We start from the raw sequence: 24217 nt of genomic DNA on the forward strand, positions 1-24217 counted from the left end.
CCTGCACCCACCTCCCCAGGGGGGGCTGAGATGCCCAGCGAGCCGTCGGCTGCAAGCAGCAGCGTGCGACTGCAGCGGGGAGGTGCACGCTCGGTCCCGAAATAGCTCTTTGAATCCACAAATGAGTCATTTGATTTCTTGACCAAAAATACCTTCCCTCTCAGCTCATGGGTCCTCATGGGAAGAGCCAGAGTCTGCCTGCACCGGGCGCCGTTTGGTGCTGCTGCCCTCGGAGCCGCAAGCCAGAGCTGGCGGATCCATAGCCTGGAGGATGTTTGGAAGGATAATCCCTCCTGGGAGTGTGGGAAGAGCAAAGCCAGTGCTAAGAATGATGACACAGCGTTGTTCTTGTGGTATTTCTGGCTCAGCCAGAAGTGGGAAGTATCAGAAATCTCATGAGATGCAGCGAGGCCTTGTGAGATTTCCAACCATTTTGCAAACCCTCCCGAGGTCTGGATTCACCTCTAACCTGGTTTTCTCCCTCTTTTTATTGCTCATCCCTCTCAAATGCCTCCCTTTGGCACCTAAGGGGGTGCCCACTTGCACACCCACCTCTTTCTCACCAAAGGTGAAGCAGGAGCATGCGGGTTAATGCAGCATCCCACCCTACAATAGCCTGCACTGAAAAATGATGAGGAAAACAAAAGAATAAGGAGTCCAATTTAATTTATAATACCAGGGGGGGAAAAAAAAAAAGAAATCTCTCCCTCATATTGGTGTACTCAACATGGCAGGAAAAATCTCTCCTCCTCAGCCCTGAAGTTTGTTGGAGCAGTATGGATGGACTAAGCAAAGTATGGATGCAAGAAAAGCTCCTTTGCTAATTGCAGAACTTGAAAACTGCAGAACTGAGGAGAAATCAGAGGAGAGATTTGCCTTCACTTCGTATTCTGGCTTTCAAATAGATGAAATAGTGTAGCCAGTAGGACAAGGGCAGAGATTGTCCCCCTATACTCGGAACTGATGAGCTCACACCTCAAATACTGGATCCAGTTTTGGGCTCCTCACTCCAAGAAGGACATTGAGGTGCTGGAGTGTGTCCAGAGAAGGACAATGAGGCTGGTGAAAGTTCTAGAGCACAAGTCTTGTGAGGAGCAGATGAGGGAACTGGGGTTATTCAGCCTGGAGAAAAGGAGGCTGAGAGGAAACCTTCTGGCTCTCTACAATTCTCACAAAGGAGGCTGGAGCCAGGTGGAAGTTGGTCTCTTTTCCACAGCCATAAATGATAGGACAAGAGGAAATGACATCAAGTTTTACCAGAGGAGGTTTGGGTTGGACATGAGGAACAATTTCTTCCACTTGAGGGTTGTCAAGGGCTGGCCCGGGCTGCACAGGGCAGTGGTGGATTCCCTATCCCTGGAGGGGTTTCAAAGCTGTGTAGATGTGGTGTCGAGGGACATGGTTTAGTGGTGACCTGGCAGTGTTGGGTTAACTGTTGGACCTTAAGCATCCCTTGCAACCCAACCCATCCTGTGATACTTTAACTGCCCTGGGAGGAGAAGGATCTGAAGCAGGACAATCACAACAGGTGCAGCTTGGCACAGCCAATGCATTGTACCAACCCAAGTGAGCAGGGGCAATTTGTCGTGGAGAGGTTCCCAGAACCCTTAGAGGTCCCAGGGCTGCCCTTGTCTTGCCACTGGCTACTACCAGTGAAGGGGAAGCTGCTGCTGGAGGTACACCAACACCAGGCAGCCTCGCAGGAGTAGAGAGATCTCTGGGTGGCATGCAAAGCTGGGCAAGCAAGATAGGAGTCCATTTGGGGTCCCCTGTATGGAAGTGGCTGCACACCAGGGCCACAGGATGCTGTTAGCTTCCTGAGCAGAGGGCTTGCAGGTGCTTCCTCATCATCGCACCAACCACAGCACCAGAGCCTCTCGAAGCTCAGGGTGTCTTGGTGGCCAGAAGTCACAGGAGGACAGGTATGTGCTGTGAGTACTGGTGTTGGGCTGGGGGACAGGAGGCTGGGGAAAGCAGGAGTGGTCTTTGCACAGCCAGCCACGGGGGGCTGCAGACCCGTTTCCCAAGGTGGGGAATGTGTGTGATGGCATCTATGCAGCTGCCTTTGCTCTACCTGACTTCAGCAGCCTCAAAACTGCTTCATTCCTGCAAGCTTCCTAAAAATAACAAATATAACAACAGAGGTGATGAAGGAGAGGCCAAAGAGCTGATTTAGAGAGCCTCAAAACTGCTCAAACCCTGCAAACCTCCTGAAAATAGCAAATGCAACAGAGTTGATGAAGGAGAGGCTGAAGCTCAACCCCATTACTACACACCAGTGAATCCACCCAGGAAGAAAAGAGGCTTGACAGCTTGCAGGGCTTTTTGTTTTCTGAGGTCTCACTGCCAGCCCTGAGATAGATGAAGCAAACTCAGGGGGGTTTCAAGTCGAGCTGGGTGCTAACAGGAAAGCAGCTTATGCCCAACTTCTCACTGGGTGAGATGTAAATGAGCCCCAAGGCCACCAGCCTGAGAGCAACCCTGTCACCGTCAGTCACCAGAGCTCATTGAGTCACTTTTTCTGACAGAATTTTCAGGAGGAAATTCTGATTTTTCAAGGAGGGGCACCCCCAGGCTCAGCATCCCGAAGAGAGGGAAAGCAAAGAGCTGAAATCTCAGTCAGAGCAGCATGATGTTGATTACTTAATCCCTGGCAGATGTCAAAGCCCAAATTCAGACCCAAGGCTTGGTTTGTCACCAGAGGGAATGAAATTCATCCCAGAGATGTATATCATCCCAGCAGGAAAAATCCTCCTTGCCATCTTCAGGGATCAGGACAAGCATTCAGCTGAGTAGAATAAACATTGATTTAGTGAATTTTGCTGTTCTGTGCTTAAGGGCTTTGTGCACCAGAGCTTCTTTGTTTAATCCTTACTACAAGGAGGATGCTGAGGGGCTGGAGGGGGTCCAGAGAATGACAACAAAGCTGGTGAAGGGTCTAGAGCACAAGTCTTGTGAGGAACAGCTGTGGGAACTGGAGTTGGTCAGCCTGGAGAAGAGGAGGCTGAGGAGAGATCTTCTGGCTCTACAACTCCCTGAAAGAAGGCTGGAGCCAGGTAGGGGTTGGTCTCTTCTCCAAAGGAATAAGCCATAGGAAAAGAGGAAGTTACTTCAGGTTGTGCCAGGGGAGGTTTAGATTGGACATGAGAAACAATTTCTTCCCCTTGAGGGATGTCAAGACCTGGCCTAGGCTGCCCAGAGCAGGGGTGGACTCCCCATCATGGGAGGTGTTCAAAAAGAGTGTGGACATGGCACTTCTGGCCACGGTGGTGTTGGGTTGATGGACTTGATGGTATCAAAGTCTTCCCCAACCAAAATGATTCTGTCATTCTGTAAAAGCTGATTGAATGCACAGGGCAGCAGGAGTGGCTCTGCCAGCCCCCCAGATGATAAAATGGCTACAGTTGCAGATAATAAAGACCTCAAACAGCTATGATCTGCTCACAAATATTTCACAACTCAAGAAAAAGCTAAAGCCAGCCCAGACTGTAGTCATGGGTAGAGCACTGGGTCCATGGGCCACCACAGGGATGATTCCTGGGAAGCTGGCACTACCATGTCATGCCCAGCTAATGGCTCAGCCTGGGTGTGAACATTCACAGTGTGCCAACAGAGGAGAAAACAACTAGAACCATGCATTGCCAGCCTCCTGCTTTAAGATCTGGCCCTGTCCTGAACATCAAATCACCTCTCTGGCAAGACCTCAGCATCCATTAGTGACAGACATGCAAAGTGGGAGTGGATTAATTCACAGGGCTCATAGGATCATTAAGGTTGGAAGAGACCTCTAAGATCAAGTCCAACTGCCAACCCAACACCACCATGCCCACGAAACTGTGTTTTTGAAACATCTCCAGGGTGCCTCCACTACTTCCCTGGATGAAGAGATTTCCTGCCAGTTGTCCTCTGGGGCTGGGAAGGCATGTGGTATCTCAAGGACTGGGTTGTGATTCATTGGCTGCCTCTGAAGGACTCCTGGTTCTTTGGAGAGGAACGAACTGATGGTGGTGCAAGCTGTGCAAGGTGATAACTGCTGTGAGCAGCCCCTGCAGTCATCATTTCTAGCATCTCTATCTCACTTGAAAAAGAAGCTGCTAGAAACTACCTCCACTTCATAAAAATGAAGGCAAAAGCCTCACCTTTCCACTCTAGTGCTTAAATGTTCAAACTACTTGAGAGCCAAAGTTAGGCAGGGGGACCAGAAAAGACACAGAAGCCCACGAGTGATGAATACAACAACCTCCTTCCCTCCAGCAGCTCTAGCTGATGTTGTCACTTCACTAGAAACATGAAATAGATTCTGAATGAGGCAAAACCAAGGCAAGGTTTTGCTTTCATGCTCCTGCTTTCATGTCCAGGGCTGCAAACTGCAGCGTTAGACTCCTGCAGTGAACGGCAAGAAGAGCTCCAGGCTAGGATGGGCACCATCAAACTGACCCAGACAGATGCCCACCTGCCTGCCTGCTACACAAAACCCTCCAGCAACAGCATCTCTTGGCTTTGTAGCTCATCCATGGGGTGAAAGAAGCTTCATCCAGAAAGGCTGATGGCGAAAAAACAGAGAAGGGTCCTCTGTTCTCAGCCACCCTGGAGCACATCTCCAGGTTTTGTCTGAACGCTCCAAACCATTGACCTCCTTGAAAACCAGTTTCCCCTGAGCCATCACCACTACCAGAGGACAGCCCTCTGAAGACAAACCAGAGGTCACAACCATCAGAAAGGCTCCAGAGCCAGAGAAAAGGGGCTTCTAAGGGGTGACTGGTGGCAAACCCAGAAGGCTTCCACCAATCCTGTCCTGCTCCATGCCATGGCTTAGCTGGGGCTTGGTGTTTCTCCTGGGGGAGTTGCACACCGTGACTTTGACTGCCCAGCACAGTAACCTGTAAAGCCCCTTGGTTTCTCACAACCCACGATGAGACTATAATTACACCAGAATTTCCAGTCTCTTGTGAAGACTGAGAGTTTCCCACATCCACCCCAAGGGCAGAGCCATACAGGCTGGGCACAACAGGTTCATTTTCACCACCATGCTTGGCCTCCTGCCTCGTCTCAACCCCATGAAATGAGACTCAGCATCATCACTTGCTGCAGCCAGGAAAGAGAAACCAAGGCAGTGTCATGCACCGTAGATGCTCTCAGGCTCATCAGAAGGAACCCAGAAGATTCTCCCTTTTCCAGGAGCCATGCCCTGTCTGATAGGGATAATCCTTTTCCCTTCCCTTCCTTTTCCCTTCCCTTCCTTTTCCCTTCCCTTCCCTTCCTTTTCCCTTCCCTTCCCTTCCTTTTCCCTTCCCTTCCCTTCCTTTTCCCTTCCTTTTCCCTTCCCTTCCCTTCCTTTTCTCTTCCCTTCCCTTCCTTTTCCCTTCCCTTCCCTTCCTTTTCCCTTCCCTTCCCTTCCCTTCCTTTTCCCTTCCCTTCCCTTCCCTTCCTTTTCCCTTCCCTTCCCTTCCCTTCCCTTCCCTTCCCTTCCCTTCCCTTCCCTTCCCTTCCCTTCCCTTCCCTTCCCTTCCCTTCCCTTATTAAGGACATTAAAGACATCTATAAAGAAGAGCTGCTCTGGGGTCTGTGTTGCAGGCACAACCTTTGGTCCCTCAGCCACTGACTTTTGGGTTCAGCACACAAAGATTCATTTGCTGCTTCTTCCTCTCCCAGATACCTATTGACTGGTGTTGGGTGTAGGACCTGGACTGTATGAATGTTTGTCAGGCCTTGGTATGGGAGATGTTCACCCTTCTGTGCATATTTCCTTCCACCAGCTGTTCCTTTGCTACATCCATGATGAATCTTTCTGTCCCTCCATCCTCACCGCTCACTTTCCACTGAGTTTTCGATCTCCTGCTCAGTGGTGAACACCAGAGCCCACCTTCCCAACCACAAAACTCCTTCCTCCAGGTTCTCTTTGCCTTTAGTGGTGACACCACAAGGAAATAATTTTCCATTGCCCTTCCTTTCAGCCAAGTCATCCCTTCCCTTTCCCACCTGAAAACTCGCTGCCCCAGGAGACAGAGCTGTGAGGCTTTGCCCATTCCTTTGTGGAGCAGATCTCCTCCAAATCTCAGTGCCACACTGGGGAAGGACAGGAGGTCTCAGTGGTGGTGAGCATTTAGGAGCAGAGAAAACCCCAGAGCAGGAACTAGGGTAGAAACAGCAAAGCAAACCAGTAAATTCTAAACATTCAGGATTTTTACCAAAGAGGTGCCCAGACCCTCCTCCAAACTAAAGATAGACCTTTTTTTTTTTTTTTTCTGGGGCAGAGGTGTAAGAACATTCTCTCTGTTTTCTAGCCATGCTCTATGGCAGCAGATGTGCTGTGAACATGTCCATGAGCCCAATTTATCTTGGGGAGAAGTGGTTACATTTCAAGAGAAATACAGAACAGAAAGATCCAGGGGAGGGAATCACTTGTTTCAAACCACTCTCTGCTTCCACATACCTCAGTCCCCCCACCCCACCCCCGGGGGCTGCAGCACCCAGTTGATGGGAACCTGCTCTGCTGTTGTTGTGCAAAAAAAAAAAAAATGAGGAAACATTGATTTTGGTAGGAACAGGTCCAGGAGCCTCGCGAAGTTTCAGGTTCCAGGGTGGATTCCCATGACTTTGTTCTAAGGTGTAAGGCTAGGCAGAGAAGGGGGCTGCCAGGTGTGGGAGGAGACCAGGGTTGGAGAAGGGCATCCTTCACTTAACCAGTGGAGGGAACATTGCTGGCATGGAGACACCAAGATGATGTTTGGTGACTCAAGGCATTGTGCCATGGCTGGAGAACCGGCTCCAGCGCACTAAAGCATCTGATTTCAAGGAAGTGTGTGTTTCCTTTATGGCCTCATTAAGCAAACAGGTCATCACTGAATTACAGCCCCAGTTTGTGAGCACGAAGCTGAGAGGCAGACACAATCCCTGATCACAGCCAGATCCAAGTACACATCAGTTGGAGACTGCCTGGCGACTGCTGTTTACAGGACATCGCTGACCTCAGCCTCCAGCTGGGTGATAGAAATTGCTCCACGCCCCTCTCTCTGTCCAAATACAACGTCCCTGCAAAACGTCTGCACAGCACAGGGTGAGGGCAAACAGGAGAAATCCTATCCACAAGCTTTGCTTCTGTTGCCCAGTGCAACAGAAACTCACTGCCATCTGCTCTCCCTCAGCCTTGACTTACAAGACACAGGCTCTGGAGGTTTTTTTTCTAAGGCAGGTGAGATCATGGGTTAGTTCAACAACACCCAGCCTTGCAGAAGAATACAGCAGCTAGCTGAATGCAGGGCAGGATTCACAGCAGCAGCTCTCTCATCCCTGCAAAGACGTCCAGCACTTCTCTTGGCTCATTGCAGCAGAGATGCAGGAGATCAGCTGGGCCAAAACTCCATTTGAAGCCCATCAGAAGAAGAACCAGGAGCCACAGCACACTGATACTGAAATCCACACCTACCTGCCCCAAAACTCAAGATCACATTATAATTTGTGGGTCCCCCTTAAACATCCAGCACAAGTAAGGAAGCTTTACCTAAGCTGTGTGGATCATACTCTCAGAAAAAGCCAGAGCAACTCTTCTGAACATCCATCTCTCACACACTGAGGGGGAAAAAAAAGAAGGAAAAGGAATGCTGCTCCAGCTTGGAGCATGTTTTTCATTGCCACATTACAAAGATCTCCTTGTGCAACAGCCTGAAATGCCCTTTGGCTTCTGCCCATTTTCGTGAGTGTTTTAGGGCTGAGTCAAACTTCTTCCATCTTACTCTTCCAAAGAGCTAACCTCTTCCAGGCTAGCTGGTATCTGGTTGGGCTACAGCTCACAGAAAAACCAGTCTGACTATTTTATGGCTCCAGACACTTCAATGCATCCTCAGGGCATTTGTGTTGCTGTAATCAAACCACACGCACCTAAGAATAGGCTCAGAGCAGGACACAACATCTTGGCTCATGCAAACTCAGTGGAGAAGGGAGGGGGTTTCAGCCTGGACCTTGGTTTCAGAGCCTTGGTCATGTCAAAACCCCAAAGGCCTGACAAAACAACACAAGTATTGCTGTGTTTCTTCTCATCCCCGAGTATTTTTGCAGTATCACCCTGTTTCTTCTCATCTCTGTTTATTTTTGCAGTTGTGGCTTGGGTGGAGCCTGCTTGCATGACCTTGTATCTGGTGTTACAGCAAAGACTTGCAGGAAGAAGAGGTCATCTGTCCAAAACATTCAGAAAAATAAGAGGCTGTCATACTTACTGGAGTTTGGGATCTCCTTTCCTCTGCGTGAGACCTTCCTGCAGCCAAGCCTAGCTTGAGGAAACCAACAGGCTGGTTGCCTCCCCAGACTCAGACCCCACTTCAGCCTCCTCACCCTTGGCTCTTCCAAACACCTCCTCTCCATTCTCTTCCAGACCTGAGGGAGCTGAGATGCCCAGAACTGACAAGATACCTTTGGACCACACCTCCCTTCCCATACCCCAAACAAGTCTGACTTTATGAGAGCTATGGTTTGTCATTCTATGATTCTATGACACATATATCAAGCCCCACCAGCCATGTAGCATGACCATCCAAAGCAAGCATGAGCTGGGAGGACCACACAATGCCAGGCTGAGCACTGAGCAGTCACACAACAGTGTAAGCCCTTTGGGGTCCACTAAAGACAACTCCAGGTAGGTTGTCATAGAACAGAGTCATAGAATTGTTTTGGTTGGGGGAGACCTTTCAGACCATCAAGACCAACCATTCCTCCACAAGGCAGCACTGAGGTCTCCTTGGTGATAAGACTACCCAAGTGAGAACAAACCCCTTGGAGAGGGAGGTACAGGCCCTCCTGCAGCTCTTCTGCACTCCTGAGGGCAGGGAGATGTCCTGCTGCTGGTGACCATGCAAAGGAAGGTGCTTCCCATATTACAACATGCTGGCAGGAAGAGCCCAGAGATGCCCATCGTGGACAGGCTGCTGTGCTGAAATGGGGCATTGAGCAATGAAACCAGTTGGAAACCCTGGTGTCTAGAAATAAAAAGTGACTGTTTGTTTTATAACGCCTGGAGGGGCTGGTGGGGCCCATGCCAAGCTGCAGCAGCAGGTTGGAGGAAGCAGCTGTAGCTGGGTCATGTTGTATTTCTGAGCAGCTCAACTGTGAGCTGGGACCTGCAACTCAATTGTGGTCATCTGCATAGAGTGTTTGGTCTCCAGAGATGGAAAAGCTCTGCAGCCATCTCCATCTTCTTTCTCCAGGTTGAGACGAGCAAAATCTCAGGAGCTATAAGTGAACCAATGCTCGCCTTCCTTCTCCCCAGTCCAGCCAGCCTGTTCTTTGTGCAGGAGATTTGTCACCAGGTGACTCCCCACAGTGCATTCTGGTCATGTAGGAGGAATGGGTGGAAGCTGGTTGTCCTCATAGACACTGATTTCTGCTCCTGAAGCCACATAACACCCAAAGTCAATGAGCAGAACATCAGGTGAAGGCTACAGTGTTTATCAAGTCCTCTGTGGCACCTGGGAACCAGTGGTCCAGTGTACCCCATGGAGAAGATGCCTTTATGTTAGAAGACCTTAGAGAAGAGGTTGATAGAAAATTCCTCCACACTGTCTGCCCTGATCCACCCTTCTCTGCTGGCTGATAGGAGGATTGGGTAAGCACATTGTTGCTTCCCAAACACACTTGAGGAGAATCATGTATCTCCTGCAAGCAAAGGTGAGTCATCCTCCATGGGAAACAAGCTCCTCTCTCCTTCCCATGTGAAACCTTCACTCTTCCCTTCTGCTCCTGAAGACAGGATTGTAGCACCTTCCCATGTCCACAAGGATTCACCTCTCTCCAGAGGAGCAGCACAACCTGGTACATGGGTTGGCCTTCCCAGGAAGCAAGGAAATACTTCCACATCAGGCAGAAGTTTGATGCTATTGCTGCTCCAACTCAAACACATGCTGAAGGTGCAGAATGATCAGCAAGCATTTTAGGGGGCAGTCTTTGAGCTCCCCATTCCTGCTATGATTCTGCCACACCTGGGAGGATTGGTCAGTGGAGAACACGCAGCCTGTGCCATGGATGCTACCTGCAGTGGCCCAGGACCCTCAGCTGAAGCTTGTGCTTGGACTGACTTACTGAGCTAATGCTTGGTCTTGCCAAGAGAGGAGATACTGCTGAAGAAGAGCCAGCACCAGGTGCCAAGGTTTCACTTCAGTGAGGCCATAGAGAACCCAAGTGAACAGAAACCAACGAAAGTATTTGAGTCCTCAGTCACCCAAAACCACTAAGACCTGATGCAGCTGCACGAAGCAGCTCACCAGAGCTGCTGGGAGTCAGGCAAGGTGCAGGGATGGTGGGTGCCAGGGATGCAGGTGCTACCTTGAAGTCAGGGTGCTCCAAGACACCACCAACACCAGCTCTCCAGCTGGGGTTTGAGGAAGAAGCATGAGATGTGCAGAAATTCCTCCCAGCTTTTGCAAAGCCCACCACAAGTCTGGGCCAGAACATCCCCTAGTGCAATGCGGAGCAGTTAACTCAAATCCTGCTTCCAGCTCCTGGTTTTGTCTGAGTCAGCATCAGCCTCAGAGGCTTCTCTGGTGTTGGATTTCAGGATGGGCAGGTCCAGCTTGGGCCAAGCATTAAGCACAAACCCAACACTACTGTAAGTCCTACCTGAGACCCCAGCAAAACAAGGATCCCACTGCATCATCCTTCTTACACCCTACCTCTGCCATAAGACCCTGTCCTGCAGTTTCCTTCTAAGTTACTCCACTCCAACCACTTGTCCACTCTTGAGCAAGGCTTGGAAACCATTCAGGACAGGAACTACTCTGTTGGTTTTTTTATGGAACAAGGCACAGGATGGTCCCAAACCAAGCTCTGGGCTCTAGGACACGATGGTAACACTAAAAATAAACCAAAGTGTCCAACCAAAGCTACTTCTGCTCCCCACCGCTCTTCTGCGGTCTTGGAGTGGAAATTGAAAGAGCCCTGAATACGTAGCAGGTGGCTCCAGGGGAGCACAAGATGATGGTTTCTGAGGAAGGACTTGCCCCAGGACAGCTGGGGAAGCCACAAGTGGTGTTTATGGTGTCCCAGCCTGCAGCCCACCACGTGTTTCACAAGTGGGCACGTGTTGTTCCAGCACACACCACACCTCCTCCCCACCAGGCACTTCACACGCAGGGAGGTGAGTCTCCTTCAGCCTCTGAGGGAGCACCAGAGACTAGAACAGGATTCATCCCTGAAGGGGACATGGCCCTCAGAAGGAGCGAGGAAGGGACAGTGGTGAATGCCAATGGCACACCTGCCAGGTGCAATCCTCATCTCCACAGCCAAGCATCTCATAGGGGACCTCATCGCACTTTGGATCCTGGTGCACCTTCAGAAATCTTGGTCTGCAGCCACCTCCACTCCCAAGCACCAAAGCCATGCACAGTAATACCTGCCAGGGACATACACAAGGGTGCAGACAGGACTATGACATCCAACCAGCGTAGCAGAGGCGTGGAGAACAACAGCCACAGTGGAGTGCTCATAGCATACATAGCATGCAAGGCTTCCACAAAGTCTCAGCTGAGTCTCCCATTTCAGAACACTTTGTAGATGCTCTAAGTTGCATGTTGCCCACTGTGCACCTACAGCTCTTTGGGACAGAGGCTGTAATTGCTTACCTTGGAGGGACATAGCAGGGACAGCTTCAAGTCCCACAAGAGCTGAACATACATAGCTATTTTGGGCAGACATGTATGGGAAGGCTGAGTTGCTCACCCCAAATTAGCTGGCAAGCCTTTAGCCAGAACAACCTCCATCAGAGATGAGCTGCAGTCAACCCACCCAAGCTCAGGGTCCTCAAGTCTGTCATTCATAAAAGCAGAGCAGCAAAAAAGGGCTGATCTTTGAGACCCAAGCAGAGAAGACAGCTTTGTATCCACCTCCTCACCCTTTCCAAAGGACACCCAGCCTCCAACTGCCTGGATCTCCAGGAATCCCCTTCACATGTGCATAGATCATACCATGGGCACCAAGGTCACACCAAGAAGGTTAGTGCATCCCTGCCTGCACCCCTTGGCAGGGCTAACCCATATCACATACAACCATAGAAAGGTTTGGGTCGGAAAGGACCTCAGAGATCACAGCAGGACTTGTCCTTAACAGAGGGCAGGGGGACAGATCAGACACAGTCCTCACACCCCTTCATAGCCCCTTGAGCTGTTGTCCCAAACACAGGCTTGAAGTGAGGGTGCAGCTGCTCAGCCTCCCCTGCTGCAACACTGACTTTGTCTGACCAAGGCAGGTGCTCTCTTTTTGCCCTTGGTTATCCCCAGATGTCACCCACCTCCACTGAACTGTGTCCTATGAGAAAGGTGGCTGAAGAATGCAGTGGAGAACAGCTCTGCTGTGCTAAGGGACATGGTTTAGTGGTGACCTGGCAATGCTGGGTTAATAGTTGGACTTGGTTATCTGAAAGGTCTCTTCAAAACAATTCTATGTGCCCAGCAGGCACTGGAGGAAGAGGGATGACAGTAGGTCTTACATCAGGACTGTATCTACCCTTCATCCCACAACCTTGGAACACCACAGCCCAGGTCAGAGAGCTAAGAGCACCCAGGCAGGAACCCATCTTCATGCTTTCTTGAATTAAGGACCAGCAAGTGAGACTTTGCCTCCCTCCATAACATTACAGCAGCTTGGCTTATGTCTCTCCTGTCCCAGAAATGAAGCTGAGCAGTTATGGAGCAGAGAGGTGATAGCAGAGGCTTAAAGAGACCCCACCACAGGGCATCTTAGAACAGTTTGCACTGGCAGGGACCTTTCAAGATCATCTAGTCTACCCCACAGTCAGCAGGGTCATCTTCAACTAGATCAGGGTGCTTAGAGCCTCATCCAACTCGAAGATAATCAGGGCAGCAGCAAATGAGAGACACCCAGGCTCTGCCCAGCAGAGCTATGACCCCACCCCAACTCACTGCAACCAAAAACCACATGGCAAGAGAAATACAAAATATAGCACTTTTAATCAGGAGAAGATTTAAAAAAAAAAAAATATGCCAACAAGAGAATTAATAAACCTTCAGGCATAATAAATAGGCAGCTTAGTGACAGACAGATGTGCAGTTGTGGGTTTTGTCAGCTGCAAGGCACCAGCCCCCTGTCCAAGCAGCTCCGGATTCACAGATGGATGCTGCTGCCTGGTCATGCTTGGGAGGCACCAACACGTGCATCTGGGAGGGTGAAGCCAACCTATTGACACTATGCTTTTAAAATTACAGATCTTCTAGACTGATAAGAACCTTTTATGTCTGATTAGGGGAAAAAAAAAATCCTCAAGTTCTTCTTAGTTCACCAATTTCATCTATAATTCTCTGCATTGGTTTCCAGTATTATTTGGGTAGTACAGATAAACACAGAAACCTCGTAGTCAAAATAAAGAGGAATTTGAGGAGGTTCTCCTCAGAAGGCCCCACCTTCTGTCATCAGGACTCTCTGGGGAGGAAGTTGATTTCTTTTAAGAATTCCCTACATTTGAGCATTTTAAGGCTTTTCCAGGAGTTACCTCCTAGCAAATCACTGTTCTCAGCAAGGTCTGAGCTGCAAGACTGCAAGGGCAGGTCCTTAGAACTTGTTCGGTTTGGGTTCTGCTTGACTGGACTTCAGCAAAGGCAATGCAAAGCAAAGCCAGCCCTCATCTTCCCTCCTTCTTTCCCCTTCCATCAGCTGTAGACAACAATACTGAGACCACCCTCCTGCCATGAGCTGTATACAGCAGCAGCAGGACTACCCTGCTTGGTATGAGAGCCATTTGTATCAGTGACGTGTCCACAGGATGGATGCTGAGCATCCAACTTACTTCCTCACAGCAATATCTGCTGCTGTGTTGATACAGACTCTGGCCTGGAAACAAAAAAACCAAACCCAACCTTCCAAAAGAGGGAATTTAGGCACTAGTGGGACCAAACTGAGTCTAGGTCAACTCAAACCACTACATTAGGTCTGGAGAAGGAGGCTCAGACAGCAATTTGTTGGTTTTCTCTGAAGAGTGGCCGCTGTGTGGTGCAGATGTCCTGGAAGATCCTGTACACCTGCTCATGCTGGGTCTCATCAGCTACAGGGACCATGGGGTTGCTGCTGCAGGTCTTCCCAGCCTCTTCCACCACCTGCCTGACATACAGCTGCTCCACCTACACAAAAAGAAGTCACTCAGTGTCTTCATGAAGAGGAACCTTTCCAGGCATCACCCACTGCTGTCATTCACCCCCACCAGGCCAGGCAGCAAGGCATGGGGTGGGAGAGAGAACAATTGTATCCAATGGACCTCAATGACCAGGTCCAGTCAGGCCAGCAGGTCTAAATTCACAAACAACCTTGGCACAACCACCTCTAAGAGAAAAGCAGCCATAAGAGCTTCCCTTCCAGCACAGCTACCTGAAGACAGGCTGGGGGATGTCCCAAAACAACCAGAGTGATCCTTTGGTGCAGATACCCAAGGCTAGAAGAGGTGACCAGGTCAGAAAGTTGTGCAGGGAGACATAGGACAAGTCTTCCCAACTTGTAAAATCAGCACCAGGACCTCACAAATTTGTTAGGTCTCTGCTTGCTGAAGGGTGGCTGAAACATCTTCCCTGTGCCCTCCATGCTATGTCCCTACTGCCACAGCCTTGCTGACCCCAGGAATCCCACAGTGAGTGCAGGCTCCACAAACACCCTAATGCATTGACCCAAGGCTTTGAGATCCCAGAACTGCTTCACCTTCTCCAGAGAAGTTTCTGGCCAGAGCCACAGAGACTGTTCCTCTCATCCCATCTTTTGCTCTACCCTCCTGAAGGTTTCCCAACCCCACTGCTGTCCCTCATGCCACATCTGCCACCCCACCAATTCAAGCACCTGTAGCTCAGGGGGATAAAGCTAGAGCCCTACTTGTGGAGAGGAAAAAAAAAAAAAAAAGGGCTAAACTGTCCAAAGCAGGGGAGATCCTGCAGCAGAGCTCCAAAGGGCAGCCCTCCATACCTGGACCAGGATGAGCTTACACCGCAGTGGCACCGTGTCTGGGAACTCCTCTCCAAAGCACAGCATGACTCTGCTGTCCGGGAAGCGGCCCTGGTTGTTGTAGAACTGCTGCAGCTCTGCAAGGAGAGGAGAACAGTTGGAAGCTGCCGCCTGCAAGCTCTCAGTCTTTGCTACTCAGCTATGGGACCATGGGAGAAAACCATGGGCTCAAGCCAGTTTTGCTGTGCAAAGCCTCCAACCGGGAGGAAGGTGCAAAGTGACACCGAGCCACCACGCTACGCCTTCCTAGATCTGGTAGCAGCAGCTACTCATCCAGAGCACTCCATCAGTAATGGACAGTGATGATTCCAAAGTGCTCCAATGCCAAGGCCTCTACCCTTTCAACCCCACCAAGTGGAAGAAAAGAAAGAAGAAAACGCTCCTACAAACCTCTGAAGAACAAGTTGGTGTCAAATATCTTCACCACCTCATCCCGGTCCAATTTGTTAGGCTTGTCCTTGCAGGCCATGGTGTTCCCACTCCAGAAGACCCTGCCCTGGCACAGCCTCTTGATGAAGATGCCCTGCTTGTTGCTGTGCAGCAGGACACCCCTCTCCAGATGCCCAAAGAGCTTCTTGGTGACCTGCTTCTGGCGGTCGTTCTGGATGGTGTCGGCGGAGGGGAACCGCACGTGCTCCAGGGTGTCCGCGGCGTAGAGCTTCTCACCGTGGCTGGAGGGCTGGCTGAGGGAGAGCCGGCAGCCCTCGGGGTACGAGGTGGTGACGTGGCCCACCAGCCTCCCGCCGTAGAAGAAGCTGATCACCATCTGGGAGTAGCCTAGGAAGAGATGGGCACATGTATCACAGTGTATCAGAGGCTGGAAAGGATCTGGAGAGATCATCAGGTCCAACCCCCCAGCCAGAGCAGGATCACTTAGAGTAGTCTGCACAGGAACGCATCCAGGTGGGGTTTGAAACTCTCTAGAGAAGGAGACTCCACGACCCCCCTGGGCAGCCTGTTCCAGTGCTCTGTCACCCTTACTGTAAAGAAGTTTCTCCCCATGTTGAGGTGAAATCCTCTCTGTTCAAGTTTGAGCCCATTGTTCCTTGTCTTATCACTGTGAACCACCCAAAAGAGCCTGGCCCCTTCCACTTGACACCCAGCCCTCAGATATTTATACACATTGATGAGATCCCCTCTGTTTTCTCTTCTCAAGACTAAGTAGCCCCAGGGATCTCACTCTCTCCTCATAGGGGAGATGCTCAAGTCCCATGTATGACCCATAAGGAGAAGACAAACCCTGCCTACTCCTCACTGCAGTGCCCAAACTCCACGAGAGCAGCAAGATTCCCCAAGATCAAGTCTCACTTGATGATGGAGACCACCTACATGCTAGACGACATCTCCTGCATAACTCAATCTGGTAGAAGCAAGCAAGATCTCCTGATGCTGAACCCCTTCCTCCTGCCTTTGCTCTGTGTGTCCCTTGCTGTGGGCAGACCTCCCTGCACCCAAAGGCATGGCTGATCCCAGCATCCCAGGGCCATGGCCACAGGCCACCAAGCAGGATGCATCCCAGCTCAGCAGGCAAATTGTGGATCCTCAGGATGGTGCAGCACCTCCCAAACCCAGAGAAAAGCCTCACTCAAGGCAAGGAGCAGAGTCAGAGCTGCCTTCTGCCACCACACACACAAGGCCAAGCCCCAGAGGAACTTTTGATGGCCACAGTCCAAGCCAAGCAGGGGACCTGCCTTACCTGAATGCTGCTGCTCATAGCTGGGGTATCCATTCACCAGGGGCAGTGCTGTGGGCAGAGAAAAAGCAGAGCTGAGCCTACATGCCCAGCTCCCAAATCCCAATGCTCTCCATCAGCACCCAGTTTTCTCTCCTAGGCACACCAGGCTTCACACTTCCTACAGAAAGATCCCAGAAAATATTCCCAGGTGGGTTTAACCCTGTGCAATACACACTTTAGGCCTGGTACCAACCACACCATTCATAGAGTCACAGAATAATTTCAGTTGGAAAAGACCTTTACAAATCCAACCACTACCTAACTCTACCAAGTCTGGTGCTAAACCATGTCCCTCAGCACCACATCTCTGCAGCTTTTAAACACCTGGGATGGAGATCAACCACCTCCAAGGGGAGCCTGGTCCAGTGTTTGAGAACCATTTTAGTGAAGAAGTTTCTTCTAATGTCCAACCTAAACCTCTCCTGGTACAACTTGAGGCCATTTCTTCTTGTCCTATCACTTCTTACTAGGGAGAAGACACCAACCCCAACCTGGCTCCAGCCACCTTCCAAGGAATTGTAGAGAGCCAGAAAGTCTCCCCTCAGCCTCCTTTTCTCTAGGCTGAACAACCCCAGTTCCCTCAGCTGCTCCTCACAAGACCTGCTCTCCAAACCCTTCACCAGCTTCACCTTCATCTTCTCTGGACACACTCCTGCATCTCAATATCTTTTTCTTGTAGTGAGGACCCCAAAACTGAACCCAGTACTAATGGTGTGACCTCACCAATACCCAGCATAGGGGGAGAAATTAGTGCTTTAAGCATTCTGAATAAGGAAGAAAAAGTACAAGCAGTGTCCATCATCCACAGCTGTACAGAAAGGTTTCTCTGTCTCAGATAAAAGCCATGGTCCCATCAAAACACTGCAGACTACGTACCAGGGCTGGGCTCCTGCACCCACCAGTCAGGTATTGGGGGGTTTCTGCAGGTCTCCTGGGGTGGTGAGGGGCTTCTCTTGATGATCCCTAGGTATTCATCTACACAGGGAGGCTGTGCAAGAACAGACACAGATCAGAGCAGGTTTGATGCCTCGGGCAGTCACTGCCTTGTACAGAGATCCTTGCAGTGCTTGGGTACAATCTAAACAGCAAGGCCAATAGAATACCAATGAGGGTTTGGAGTTAGAAAGAGCAAGTTTGGCATTCCCCAGGCTGTACACTAAAACACCCTAGAGAGCTACCAAGCAGAAGCAGCCCAAGATGATGCCACCAAGAAAGGGAACAGAGCAGCAGAACAACCTCCATCCCTCAAAGGTTTCACCCACCCAGATGCACATCAAAAGGGTAAGACATTGATCACCAGCACATCCCAACAGTGGATCACAGGAAAGAGCTGCAAAACCCAGCATTGCTCACCAGGCTGATCTCCAAAGCTTTAGAGGTGGAACTTTAGGAGGGCAGCTCAGCACAATCGCTCCACCCACAGCGAGGGCTTACCTCTTTAATGAGGTTGTCAATTGCAGAGGAATTGCAGTCCATCTCCATGACATCACTCAGGCTGCTCCCGTTGGCAGTGCCAGCTTTGCCTGGAAGGAGAGGCCAGGATGCAGTGAGGACACACACACACATCTCCCAGCCATGACTTGTTTCACTGCTGGGTTTTAAAAACCCTTCACCCCATGGGTTCCTCAGTTGAAGACAGACAAGAACTGCTGGAGAGAATCCAGTGACAGCTGTGAAGATGCTGAGGGGCCTGGAGCATCTCTGTGAGGAGGAAAGGCTGAGAGACCTGGGACTGTTTAGCCTGGGGAAGAGCAGCCTAAGAGAGGATCTGCTCAATGCTCAGCAAGAGCTAAAGGGTGGGGGGGCAAGAGGATGGGGCCAGATTCTGCTCAGTGGTGCCCAGTGACAGGACAAGGGGCAACAGACACAAACTGGAACCCAGGAAGCACCATCTGAACAGGAGGAGAAACTTCTTTGCTGTGAGGGTATTGAAGCTGGAGTAAGCTGCCCAGAGAGGTTGTAGAGTCTCCTTCTCTGGAGAGATTCCAAACCTGCCTGGACACAGTGATCCTTGGCAACCTGCTGTGGCAGCATGGTCATGCTAGATGATGCCCTGAAGTCATTTCCAAGACATCATTTGGTGATTATGTGAAAGTTATGAAACTGAGAACCACAGCACAGCACCTCAGGAGGTCTCACAGCCCCTCCCAGCTCCACCCAGAGCTGCTTTTCACAACTTATTGCTCCAGTGCATGGCAACCAGCAGCAAGGCAAATCGCAACTCCAGCTACTAACAGACAGAGATAGAACACAGGGGAAGGGGTTTGTTTTTCTGAGCACCCCAGAGACTTGGGCTGCTGCTTCTCCTTTTTTCACCAGCCACATCAAGGCTCAGCCATGCTTGCTGGTGGGAACCTGCAGTACCATTTTCATAGCAGCAGCAAGCCCCTGTGTGAATCAAGCTGGAGGAGCCTGAGGGCTAAAGGCAGATTTCCTGACAGCAAGGTTTGCTTTCTTCTCCAAGCTTTTTGACTTTAAAAAAAAAAAAGGAAAAGGCACACAAACCTAACCACAGGCAGTGATATACTTAGCATGACCAGACATCACAGCAGCAACTGCTCTCTGCAAACCTACTGCTGCCTCAATCACTGCTGGCAAGAAAGGAGGGATTTATTGCAGCTCCATGCCCAGGAAAGGAAGGACAACGAGTTGGGATTCACATAGGCCCCAAGTAGAGCTACATTCTGGATTCAGCCTTACAACTTCCTTATAGAAGCTTAGACCATGCTGTAGTTCTCTCCCATCTCCTAAGCAGCTGTTTAAAGGGGTAGAAAACAGCCTGTACTTCCTTCTCCCCTCCCTGTTACCACAGTGACACAGGGGACATTGTTTGCAAAGCAGGACAAGCAACTTGTCACGGCACAAAAGCAGAGCCTGGCCAGGAAGCTCTGCTCAGATGTAGGTCAGCAGCACAGGCCTGTGGTTACTCACAGACAGACCTGCACCAGGGGTCAGTCCCTTAACGGGGACACTCACATTTCTGTTCTTCCTCTGGCACAATCCTGTAGACCTTGTAGGGCTCAGAGATGTCCAACTGGGACCTTTCTGTCACCTCCTGAAAGTCAGGGCTCTTGTTCAAAGCACAGCGCAGTCGTGTCTTCCACGTAGCTGGCTCTGCTTTGTCACCTTCTTTGAACTTGCCTTTGAAAACAGCCCAGGCCTAAAACAAAGCAACACAAAGACACAATCATCCTCCACATGAGCTCTGCAAAGTCCCTCAACCCCAGGGCTGAAGGAGCTGGGGCTGCAAAGAGCACATGGCATCTTGTTCTCAACTCTCTGCCTCTTGTACCCCCTCAACCACCTCATTCATTTGGCTCCTAAAGGCATGCTCATGGCCACCACAGATGGGGACAGATGCCAAAACCATCACTTGCCCCAGCAATGAACCCAGGAAGGCTGCAGCACCCAAGCTTTACAAAGCAGAAATCAAGGACATAAGGTGTGGCTTCACCTCTGTACCAACAGAGCAGGAGATGCTGGGGATGAGTCACTGCTGAAGCAGTGGAGGTCCTAACAGCTGGTAACACCTCAATCAGAAGTCAAAACAAACCTAATTTTCTATTTCCTGACTAATAAATGAAAGCTGATTTCTTCTTGAGATCAGAATGACATTTGTGCTTCAGTGGGAGAAAGTTTCAACAATAAAGGGGGCTGCAAAACATACATTGTTCTTTAAAGACAGGTATTTACTCTAGATTTCTCCAACTGCAGATGGCTGAATTCAATCTCATCTTCATAACCCACTGCCTTCAAAGCAGCTGTCACTGCCCCAAAAGTGACCTCATGCACACAAGGAAGGGAATTCCTGGGAAAGAGCCAAACCTTTTTCAGGATGGAATTCTCCCCAGAACTGGAATTCCCCCTTAGTGAAATCCCTCCTGCAAAGCCTTTTTGGCAAATCCAGCCTTCTCAAGAACAGCCTTATAAGCAACAGAGCAGGTCAAGAGGAGCACATCCAGCTGCTTCTCATGCCAGACCAGGATTCAAACACGATGAATTGTACCAACATCCAGCAAGAAGGAACAAATATCCTCAAAACAGACCAACTGTTGGGTAAAGCATCTCCTGCAAGGGGTAAAGAAGCAAAACCCACAGAGAATGTGGATATCTCCCACCAGTGAGATCATCAGCAAGGGAGAAGCAGCATCAGATTGCCCAGGAACTATATAAGAAAGGCTTTAACAATCTGGCCTTACCTTGAAGATAGAAGCATCCACCTCCTGGTTGTAGTCCTGCTTCCCAGCATGTTTCCATGGGATACGGAACATGTTCTTCTCCTCATTCTCCCAGATGAGGCCAGGGTAGAGCTCGCTGTCGATCTGCTCGATCAGCCACTGCCGGAGCCGCCGCCCGCCGCTGCGGTCACACATCCTGCATGGAGCAAGGCATCCGAGCCCTGGTAGTGCCTCCAGCACACCCCCACCACAACCAAAGTCACACTGGAGGAGGTCATCCCATGGCAGACACCCATTGGTGTCTGCAAGAGATGGGAGCCAAGTGCTGTCCCTGGCTGGTCTTGGCACCAGGGTCTGCCTCAGGGGAGCCAGTAGCCCCTCTCACTGGGAACTGTCTGTTTATGACACTTGGCTTCAAGGCAGAACCCAGAGCCACCACAGGGATGGAGACCACACAGTGTACCCTCTCAAACAGAGGGCCAATGTGTGGAAGGAATAAGGTGAAGTCAAGCCATTCTTGGGTCATTTTTAGCCAAAAGCACTTGGCAACTTCATGAAGGATCCATGAGAAAGCTTCTCCCACCTAGATGGAAGCAAAATGCCAGGCTCAACCCTCTTGGCATTCCTTGTCACTTCCATGGCAAGATCCCTAAGGTACTCCAGGAGTTAGTGGCCTGGCAGAAGTGACTGGCAACCCCAGGATTAGCCCTCCAGATCTTCTGGGCTCATAGCTCTCCTCCAGATTTTATGGAGCTACGTCATTCTTTTTTAATTTTCTGCCCCATGGGAAGGTTTTGGGGAGAAGATGAGGATGATCCCAGCACAACCTGAGAGTCCTGGTAGTCCTTGTTTTGCCATGGACTCACATCAGCTCACTGACACCAAGTTCTGCCCCCTTTCCATTGACTTACTGCTGCACAGTAAAACACATCGACCTCCACACCCATCTGCAGCACAGTCTCCAATTTTAGGGATTATGATAACTAACACCATGAGTCAAAACACTACCAAGGGCACACTCTGAACCCCACCTGCCCATCTAGAGCTGGATGCCCAAAGCATGTACCAGAGCTCATCCTCAGAGGTACAGGGGCACACAGTGCCTCTCTGCTGGTTCCCACACTGAATACCTCACACTTAAGTTCATAGAATCATGATATGGTTTAGTTTGGAAGGGACCTTAAAGATCATCTAGTTCCAACCCCATGCCACTGGCAAGGGCATCATCAACAGAACCAGCTTGCTCAAAGTACCATCCAACCTGACCTTGAACCTTCCAGGGAGAGGACATGCACAACTTGTCTGGGCAAGTTATGCCCAAAGAGCCTCAGAAACACTTGCTGAAATGGGGCTCTGTTCTAAACAAGCCTATTCTCCAAAAAGCTTGTTCCTATCACTGGCAGAGGCCAGAGTTGCTTCCCCTCCACAGAAAGCTGGGCAAGCCACCAGCAAAACTGAGTCACAGAATCACAGAATTGTTTCAGTTGGAGAAGACCTCTGAAATCATTGATTCCAATCACCATGAGCCAGCATACCCAGAACCTGGCCAAGGAGTTCCTCCCCAGGCAGCAAGCCCTGAACCAACCTCATGCTAGGAGGTACAAGCAGCCAGAAAAGTTGGCCGGTAGAGTCAGCACCACCCCACGGCCCATCACCAAGTCCAACTTCCAGCCACCACCATCAAGTTCTTCCAACCCACCCCCTGACCAGGAGCAGTGCTGGCAGCACCTCCCGTGACCCCAGGCCGCGAGGGGCATGTTAGGTCCATGCTACATCCCCAGCACCCCACAAGCCCCTTCATCCTTCACCCCAGGACGCCGCTACCCTGCACCCACCTGCCAACACCTCCCCTCTCCTCCGCTCCGCGCCGAGGTCCGGGACGCCCCGCCTTGGACTTGTCTTTTAAAGCCGCCAGAGGGGCGGGCCCAGCAGCGCCACGCCCCCGCACCGCCCCGCCAATACCTCGCTGCGGCTCTGGCACGCCCCGCCTGATGGGGATACGTCACTGTCTCCGGCGGCCGAATGAGAAGGCGCCGAGCGCGGTGCGCGGGGCTGAAGCCGCTTTCTGTGAAGGGCGTGCGTTTCCCAGAAATCAGCTGACCGGGAGGGGGCGGGGCCAGAACAGGGAGTAGGCAGAGGGAGGGCGGGACCGGGCCGGGTGGAAACCGCCCCGACCCTCTGCGCCCAGCGCGCGGTGAGGTTCCGGTGCTGCTCTGCGTCATTTCTGTCTGCTGCCCCGCGTGGGTCCGGTTCGGGTTGAGCTCAGCCTCGCCGAGATCGGTCCCTCCCGAGTCCCGGGCCAGTCCGTCCAGTCCCAGACTTATCCACAGTCCCCCAGTAGTCTCTGCAGTTCCCAGTCTCCTTAGTCCTGACTAGCTGCTGCCTAGTCCCACACCAATCTTCCTAGTCCAATATCAATCCATCCCCAAGTACCAAACCAGTCTCCCTCATCCCGTTTCGGTTCCTTCCCAGTCCCAAATCAGTCTTTCCCCGGGGATCAGTCCATCCCTAAACCCACATCGATCTCCCATATCCCAGACAGATCCGTCCTCCAGCCAGCCAGTCCCTCCAGTCCCAGGTTGGTCTCCCCAGTCTCCGATCAGTCCCTTTCCAGCCTCAGATCAGTTTCCCCAGTCTCGGTCAATACCTCCTCAGTTCTCAGTCTCCAGTCCCAGACTGGTCCCTCCCCAGTTCCAGACCAGTCTGCCCAGCCCCAGACCATTCCATCTCAAGTCCTATATCGGTCTCCCTAGTCCTAGACCACTCTCCCCAGTTCCAGACCAGTCCATCCCAGGACAGTTCCTAGTCCGCTCTTGGATATACCCCAGGTGCTGGATCCGTCCCTCCTTCACTGCCCTTGGCCATTCCCGCTGTCCCCCAGCTGGAAACAGTGCCCTGGTCATGCCCAGCAGCCCCAGCCCAGCCAGCCCCGGCTGTGGCTGCTGCTCATAGCAGAGGGCACAAGCCCATCTGCAGCCTGCCTTGGGGATGGGGGGGGGTCTGGGCTTACCCGACTGCACACACATCTCTTGGAAGAAAACCACGACGACTCCCGCGTGGGTAATGTGGAGAAATGGGAAATGTATGGAGCTGCACAGATGGTGGAATAAACCTCCCGAGCTAAGGTGCACAACCTCGGCTGTCACATCCCATAAACACCGGCTGGAACAGACCTTGTTTTGAAACACTCTGCTGATCCCAATCAGATCTCCCTCATGAGATTCCAGGGAGAGCCAAAACCATCAGAAATGGTTAGAAGGGTTATTTCTGGCTTTTAAGGAGAAAAGAATGAAGCTTTGCAGAGGGGTCTTGCATCATCATCCCC

The 24217-nt window shown here is 51.1% G+C and overlaps 1 protein-coding gene across 2 annotated transcripts; it reads right to left on the minus strand.

Moving 5' to 3' along the window:
- Positions 1–12963: 12963 nt before the first annotated feature.
- IRF8 (interferon regulatory factor 8) lies at positions 12964–22746 on the minus strand. Of its 2 annotated transcripts, XM_054389918.1 has the most exons (9): positions 22728–22746; positions 20914–21088; positions 19691–19874; positions 18149–18237; positions 17591–17702; positions 16676–16723; positions 15370–15756; positions 14941–15056; positions 12964–14114 (listed from the first exon to the last, which is right to left on the minus strand). In XM_054389918.1, the coding sequence occupies exons 2-9, from the start codon at positions 21085–21087 to the stop codon at positions 13941–13943; spliced, it is 1284 nt and encodes a 427-aa protein (XP_054245893.1). In that variant the 5' UTR covers position 21088; positions 22728–22746; the 3' UTR covers positions 12964–13940. The 2 variants fall into 2 exon arrangements, with proteins under 2 accessions (XP_054245893.1, XP_054245894.1); XM_054389919.1 differs by lacking the exons at positions 20914–21088; positions 22728–22746 and adding an exon at positions 20540–20623.
- Between the last annotated feature and the right edge of the window lie 1471 nt (positions 22747–24217).

The sequence above is a fragment of the Indicator indicator genome, chromosome 19 (genome assembly GCF_027791375.1).
Source record: "Indicator indicator isolate 239-I01 chromosome 19, UM_Iind_1.1, whole genome shotgun sequence".
Taxonomy (NCBI): Eukaryota; Metazoa; Chordata; class Aves; order Piciformes; family Indicatoridae; genus Indicator; species Indicator indicator.